Source organism: Crocodylus porosus, unplaced genomic scaffold (genome assembly GCF_001723895.1).
Source record: "Crocodylus porosus isolate Cpor-Errol unplaced genomic scaffold, CroPor_comp1, whole genome shotgun sequence".
Classification (NCBI taxonomy): domain Eukaryota; kingdom Metazoa; phylum Chordata; order Crocodylia; family Crocodylidae; genus Crocodylus; species Crocodylus porosus.
This window is the reverse complement of record NW_017728943.1, coordinates 37,662,068-37,670,322: the sequence shown is the minus strand read 5'-3', so window position 1 is coordinate 37,670,322 and position 8,255 is coordinate 37,662,068. Positions and strand designations below refer to the sequence as shown.

Sequence of the window (8,255 nt, the reverse complement as noted above, 5' to 3'; positions counted from 1 at the left end):
CCATGTAGTTCAACTTACTTGACTTCTCAGTAAGGAAAATTAATCCATATGGTACTGTGCTACTGTACATAAACTGGTCATTTACAGCTAGCTTGTGTATTTCTACATCACACTGTAGCCTGCATTTTACCAAGACAGAGTGGAGAGAGATTTTTACTGTACATTTTTTGTTTGTGTATTTTAAAGATGTTCTTCTTCCTTCTTGCCCCTCTCCCCCATTAAATAATATTGAAGGAAACTAAGGGAAATATTGAAAAACATTGGGTCCAGAAAGTTGCATCATACAAGGCAGTACGTCTCTTTTAATTCTGATGGACACAGGAATGGGCTGACTAGATAAACATAAGGAAAAATACTTTGAATGACACACTGTACTCTTCTGTCCAGTGCACCATGCTTCCAGTTGAGTTAGCCTTTGCAAGATGCATTATGAACAATTAATAGGTCTGATGAGCTCTAGAATGTATCCGTATGGAAACTGTGATTATTGATGCTTTGCACCTGTGATTTAAGTAATCAATCTAATCCTAAAATTTGCATTTGATATGTTTCAAAGATTTGTTTTTGTAAAGACAGAATGTGAACCTCAAGACCATACCTAAAAGATGCAACTGGTTCTTGCGGGGGTGGAAAAAAGGAAATGGATTAGAGTGAGTGAAAACAGTATTTTAGTGGACAAAAAAATTCTGTGGCTGGCCTGAGAATCGCCTTATTTTGGGGGAGGAGGTGCAGATTGCATATAGGGATTGTGGATGGGTAAGCCCTACCCAGTCTAACACTGCTGTATAACTGCTTATAAGTTGAACATTGTAATAAAGAAAAAAAATCCTTCCTATATTAAAATAATAAAAGCAACAGAGTTTGTAGTTTACCTGTGACATTAAATCATTCTGCTCATTTTTAGACAGTATCTAGTGCTGCAAGGAAGGGCAAGAAGTGGGAGAAAAAGACAGCAAGATACCTAAGAGTTTGACAAGCTGTACTCAAGTTGCACTTTTGAAAGCAGGTGGAAAAGTGAAAGGACTTGACCAGTTGAAAGACTGAGCCAGGATGTCCATCTTATTTGCATGATTAGGCTATTAAGTCACCTCTTGTCATAGGCTAGCATGGCAGTGCAGCAAGTGCAGGTAGTGTTGGTGGCACCTCATGACAGACTTCCTTATAAAGCAAAGAGTAAGTCCCAAGAAGAAATTTAACAGAAAGGCCTGGGCTTCATGCAGCGATAGATGCCTAAAGTTCTCAGCCTGGAGAAAAATAGCACTCTACTGTTATGTTGTCTTTCCTGCCACAGTATTTCGTGAATGAACTGAGCAAGAAGCCTCAACCTCAAAGCCACTTGCTTGGGCTGACACCTCTCTTACCCCACCAAAAACAGAAAGAAAAAAAAGACTAAAGAGTAGTTGTGGTCAATATAGATAGGTTTATAATCCTTGTTCAGTGAGTGGAAGACAGGCAACTTTTAACATCCTATGTGGAAACACTGATAGTTTTGAGACCATCTGTCTGTTAAATTTAATTTTGTAAGCTTGAAAAAAACCCAAAAAACAGATTACAGAAAACTCTTTTAAAGAAAAAGAAATAATGGAAACCAAGGTAGCTCCCTGCATTCCTTCTCTTGTTCTACTGTAGGGTGCTGTTTTAGTCATAGTTAGGGACCTACTGAAATTGTGATTTTGCAATTTACATAGAAACTGTGGTTTTGGGCAGACCCCATGAAAAATCACAACCTTTGCACTTTTGGCAGGCTCCCTAGGGAAAATGAAACAAAGCAACTCACTGAAAATAAAATGCTGTCTCTCTATGGGGAGCCAGCAGTCCTTGTGGCCGCTGCGGCCTGGCTGCACAGCCTGCTGGGAGTGTGGGGGGGATAAGGGTGTCAGGCTGCTGCTGGCACAGCAAGTTGGCTGCCACCCCTGTCTGTCATTGGTGATTGGCTTTCAGGGTTGTCTGTCATATGGTCTCGCCCCTTGCTAATCATTGGTGAGGGGAGGGACCACATAATAGACAGGACTTGCAACCAATGAACAGCAAGGGATGGGCCCATTGGAGACTCTTGGCCAGAGGCATTGGGGGTGGAGGGCTTGCTGCACTCCACCCATGAAAATGGTTGCCAGCTCCACAGTCCATGCATGAAATCATCCAGCGGCCACCTCGAGTTTCACAGACCCCTACTCATAGCAGTGTTCTTACAAGGTCTTTTTTCAAGCTTTCAGTCCCAACCTCCTGGGCAGCCCAGCCTCAGTCATGAAAGCTACGATCTCCATAATCACAGCTTGTATTGCTGCTCCTGGCCTCTAACAGACATGGGAATGGCCTGTTCATTTTTTAACCCTTTATAGAAGGAGAGGATAGAGTTGGTAGAGAAAACTGAACTGGGCATAAGCAGTCATGTCACATGCCAGCTTTAGACCTGAGCTGAAGCAAGTTGACCCCTGCAACAAAATTGCTTACTTCCCTCCTCTAAGTGACATCTTAAGGCAGGACCACAACCTGTTAATCTCCTATCAAAACTGGTACAACAAGACATTTGCCAATACTGCTTTGAAGGTGGTCAGGGACCATTAAATAGCATGATGGGCTAATATGAAGGCTCACTGGACAGAGGGGCTTAAATCATACCTTTCCTCCAGCTGTTTTGGTAGGTATATTTTGGCACATGCAACCTGGCCTAACAGGCAAAGCTGCTCCTTTACAGTGGTCAGAAAAACAGTTAGCAGGTGTGGAAAAAGTTCATCCCATTTAAACCACAATGACCAAAGGCCAAGAAGAAAAAAAAAAAAAAAGATGGCTAACATTTCTGAATGAGGTCACTCTGCTGCATCCTCGGGGAAGGAGGGGGGAGAAAAAGAAGAAACAAAAAGCAGGCAACTGAACTCAGCCATATTTGAGGCAGCTAGGTGAACTGAGGCTGAACTGACGTCACCGCAGGCTGACAGTAGGGGCCAGACTGCTCTGCCAGTTTACAGAGGAGGGAGAAATGAGAGGAGTGAGAAAAGGGCAGGAGAAACGGCAGGCTGGGCCATGCTGCGCACACCCACATCCAAGAACACAGCCCATACATGCAGGATCCTCAGGCTACCCTGTTGTCATGGTTACTACCATATATGGGTAAGCTGAGCCATTTGACTGTGAGCGCATTTGGGCTTTTTTTGGTTTAAAAAACTGTGGCTGCAGCCTGAGAGAGGAGGGGCCGAGGGAACGACTGCCTTGAGGTTCCAGATACCGGCCGTTGCTAAGAACACTTGAAAGTCACTCCCTTTAACTATTCGGACAAAAATATCTAGCTACTGTTGCAGTATGGAAAGGAAGGGGGAGTTTCCATAACCCTCTGGATGATCTGTCTCCAAATGACATGCCAGGACACCATTCTTCACTCAGAACAGGAATAAGACACCCAAATTCTTGTTGTTTCTAAAACGCTTGGTCTTGCTGTTGCATTTCTACCACAAGCAGTGCAAGGCTTTCTTGCCAAGCTGCTCCTGTTGCATTCAGCCCTTCCAGCTAAGGGCCCTTTCACACCAGCTGCAGATTCTGTAACTCCAGTTCCCGGTCTGTATTTCTGCCTCTAACAGCTTTGGCTTTGCCTTTCCCACGTTCTCCTGCTGCTGCAGCGTGAGAGGCAGTGTGCTGTTTCATGGTTGGTAAATGGGCTGGAGCCCCATTCACTGGGTCTGCTACAAACAATCAACAAAAGCCCCACAAATGGAAAAAAGCTCCTTCCTTGGGACAGGGAGAGGAGAGGCCTGGAGGGATCACTTGTTACTCTGAGCAGAGGCAAAGCATGGGTGGTGTTAAGGGAGAGGAGGGTATCAGAGGATAGTCAATTCACTGGGCTTGCTGAGAGAGGAAAAGCACTTCTTTGCTTGAAAGAAGAGAATAACTCAGTTATACCTACCAAAGGAGGAGTGCCCAGTTACTGTACTAGGACCAGAATTAGACTGAATGGTACTCAAAATGCATACTAAATGCTGTTAAAAAATTTAAATTTAATTTCTGATCCCTCTTGTGTTCCCTCTACCTACCCACAATATTCTTACCAACTCTTTCTGGTCTTCAGATTTGCAAGCAACATAAGCAGCATCTTTCTGATATGATGTATTTATATTTACATAGTACATTTTAAAGCAATAGCTACACTGATCATACATATTAGAAACAATAAAAAAAGAAGTTAAGAACTAAAATGTACATCATACACTTGTATATATATTTTTTACACAGAGGTAAAAAGGCTTATAAAAAAATCAATACAACAGGGTTTTAACTTTTAGTATATAGATACATAATGATGGAGGCTTCAGGCACTTTAATTTGTTAATGTGAGCAATAGCTTGGAAAAAAAAAATCTTTTCACAACAGGAAGAAAAAAAATCCCCCAAAAAACTTTTGGTTAATGTTTTGTTACCACAGATATAAAAATAAAATCTGAATAATTTCTCTCAAATGATTGATGTCAGTATTGCAAAGCTGACTGGGAAAACACTACACACTGTTCAGCTGCAGTGTGGAGATAATTGAGAAATATTTACAAAAAAACCCCAACCATTTCTATCATTGTGCCCTTGCGCCACTGCCTTCACAAACCAAAGAACATGCGTGGAAGGTCTACAAGTATTACAAAAAAAACCCAAGAGGGGTGGGGAAGAAGAATTTTTAAAAGGAGGACATACATAAAGGCTTGGAGTACGCCTACTTTAGTTAAATAAATAGGGGCACTTAGAGACTTGACAAAAAACTGTAAGATCTCTTCGTAGTGTTGTGCTTTGTAGAGGCAAGACCTTACAGATGTTTGCTTACATGAAACAACTTGCAAAAAAAGGTTGTTCCATCACATCTTTTCGAGTCTGGCTTGATTAACTAGAAACCACGGAAAGATTTGTCTTTTCCTATCAGGCACAAAGTATTTGTATTTCATTCAGTGAACCCAGACACATTACCAAGAACAAAACGCCATCTCTTTCTGTCATCATTCATGTTTTCCATCCTACAACCAGCAACTGCTACAAATTAAACTCTACTGAACTCTATAGTATATAAGCACATTGCATACTTAACTGATGGTTTACTAAAAGCTGTGATTAACTCAGAGGAACTGTAGGGCCATTCCAGCAAGAGTGGCAAGCATTTAATTCTATTTGGTAAAAGAAAAAAGAAAAAAAATCCTCTTTTAAGACTGATGTCAATGTGCAATAAGAGGGAGGGAAAGGGCATGCACTCACTGGCAATTTACTGCAGAAAGAAATTATGGCAGGAACAGCAGTGCCAGCTTTGACAAGCCAATCCCTAGCTGCCTCAAAATATTCAGATTGTACTATGCTAGTTATAGCTAACTGCTCTAAATCATTTTTTAATAAAAATTATTTGGCTATTCCTTGTAATATATTAGAAAAATACTCTTTCCAGCTAATTACAAGCCTTGTACAGAGGACATGATATTTAACACCCCCCCCCCCAAATTAAAGAGTTCTTTTCCTGATGTATGCATTATATAACCACACACATTCACTTGATAAAGCTGGGTGGGATGAGATGGGCTGTGAATAGGAGACACTTTGACCCTGATCCCACAAAGACTTATTCATGTGCTTAATTTTACATGTGTGTAAGTGCTATTGAAGTCAATAGAACTACTCACGTGCATAAAGTTGGCATATGCATAAGTGACTGGAGGATCAGGGCCTTTGAAAATGTGAATGGCTGTTCCATTTAGAATTTTCATTTTTAAATACATTTTACTAAGAATTATTTTAACATGTGGATCCCTTTGTGAATATAAAGTTCTCATGCTCATGCATTATACAGAACAAATATTTACATTTTTTTTTCTGTATAATCCACAACGTGTTCAGTGTTTCCCCAAATCCCTATGGATTATACTACCACTATTGTAGCAGCAATGGCTATCTTGTCAATAGTTCCTTACATAACAACAATTAGCATAATCTTACTAAACTGGAATCTTAGTGTTTTATTCTCAAATAAAATAACCCCAACATTACATGATAATGAAGTGTTCCCTTCCACTGGATAGAATTCCAAAACTAAAGTTTTATTTTTAAAGTTATTTAGAGGGAAAAAAGCCTAATGTAAATTTAATTTCAAGTATTGGTCTGAAATGAATGCAGCTTGGAGAAGACTCAGATTCTTGATGACTAAATATATATGGGAAATGAGCCTTCATTTCAGTTGCATTTAAATGGAACATCAGAAATAATTTAAGATGTTTGCCAAAAGAAGTGACGATGGACTCTAAAGAGAAACTGCAGCTTACATGGCTATTTTGGCTTTAAAAACAGTGACAGCAATACTGTATTGTGGTACAAGTTTGTTACTAGCACACCTTCTATACAACGATAGCCGACTTGCAGGTTAAAACATCTTCTGAATGGGATTTATGCCATTACACTAGTTCTGAAAGTGCCCAAACTTGCTAGGTATCGATGGTACTGCTCAAACAAGTAGAGGCAAGACAGATTCAACCTAGAGATGTTCTATAATCCACCACCATTTAACAGTTCAATATCTCAAAAGCCTTTTAACTGAAAAAATATAAACATGTACAAGACAGTCTGTTTGATTACAGATTAATATTACAAGAGTCTATGCTGTAGGTTAGTTTGTTAGAACACTGGAGCAATCAACGCACAGTGGCCCCTGAAGACCAAAGGTAAGCGATCCAACTGCTTTCTGGACTGTTCGGCACACTGGCTGCATCAAAAAAGCCCTCAAAAAACAAAAACAATTTGAATGCTCCAAACCAATGTGCTCCTTAACTACAGGAAAAACATAACATTTTCAACTTGTCTGTAGTCATCCAGCTGCTTTGTGTTTCCCACCACAGCAACTGCACATAACCCCACAGTGATAACAAGCCTGAAGAGGAAAGTAACAGCACATACATGGGGCAATGAAGGACAAGGCGATAAGGGCCATCCACCGGAGGCAAAACATTTCATCACTGGTGTCACATGAACAAGGGTCTGTATAGTCTCCTTCTGGATCAGACATACAGTGATAGAGCATACTGTCTGCACACCACATACAGCTGACTCGACGGATGCAGCTTCTGCCACGGTCAGGAGCATCCTGACATTGACCCCGTCTGTTTTCCTCATGATTGAACATGTCCCTGCAGTATATGCATCGTGACCTCTCCCCATCTTCCTTCCGTCGTGATTTGACTTTTACCGGTTGAGTCTTTATCACAGTACTCTTTATGTCTTCACCCAGGTCAAATTCTGAGTTGTCCACGTAAGGGTAAGTGTATTCATGTTTTGAGGCATCACTTTTGGCAAAACGTACGTACGAGTCCACATCATCTGTATCGAAGTTCTTCCCTCGTGTTGGAGCATGGCGATAGTCCTCATAACCAGTCATCCAAATCTTTTCTCGAGGATTAATGCGTACAATCTCCTCATCATCATCTGGAAAGCTGACATGTCGATAGGATCTTGATATTGACTGCTAGGAGAAACACAGCAAAACAGGTATTTTTCTATCAATAATTAGCAGCAATGTTCAACACTTTTCATCAAATGTTACCAGAACCTCTCTCACATTTTAAAAAAGGCTTAAAAAACAAACAAAAAAACAAACAACATCCTCCCCCCAAAAACAATCCAAAGTATCTCCAGCATTTTTTTCCCCCAATATCTTTTGGGGACATCACTCAGGCTGAAGATTAGGGTGAACTTTCTGACTATGGGGAGGTCAAGAATTGGAACAGGCTACCTAGAGAAACTGTGGCATCTCCATCCTTGTAATCTTTTAAAAGCAGGTCAGATACACACTTGGCTGGGATGGTTTACTTAGTCAGAGATGAACCTGTCTTGAGTAGAGGACTGAACTAGATGACCTTGGGAGGTCATTTTCAGTTTTACTTTCTTATAATCCTGTGCTGAAAATAATACATGTTTCTACTTCTTTGTGTTTCACTAAGTTTTGATGATGTAGCTTATGAAGCCAGTTTTACTTTGTAGTATACCCCCCGCTTCCTGGTAAGGGCTGACTACACCATGAAAGAAAATAGTTTCCAGACTCTATTCAATTTACCTGCAAGGAAAGACCAGGTACTCCCTACTTATCTTACCCATGTGTCCAAGAGCATGTGAGAGATTATGCACCTTACGCTGAAAGCGTATTTACTAGCACAGTGCTGCAATATTCTGTTGCAGACTCTAGAGGTGAACCTTTAACTCTAAAGAGTTTAATGGAAAACTTAAAAAAAAAAAAAAAAAAAAAAAAAAATGCATGGG

General features: G+C 40.6%; 1 protein-coding gene across 3 annotated transcripts in view; it reads right to left on the bottom strand.

The window, feature by feature from the left end:
- Positions 1–4,082: 4,082 nt before the first annotated feature.
- SPRED2 (sprouty related EVH1 domain containing 2) overlaps positions 4,083–8,255 on the bottom strand; it is a 100,636-nt gene continuing 96,463 nt past the window's right edge. For 2 of the 3 annotated variants that reach the window (XM_019549162.1, XM_019549160.1), the window contains exon 6: positions 4,083–7,464. In XM_019549162.1, coding sequence (XP_019404707.1) covers positions 6,811–7,464 — 654 coding nt within the window. In that variant the 3' untranslated portion in view covers positions 4,083–6,810. The remainder of the gene's footprint in view (positions 7,465–8,255) is intronic. The other variant, XM_019549161.1, reaches the window with a different exon arrangement.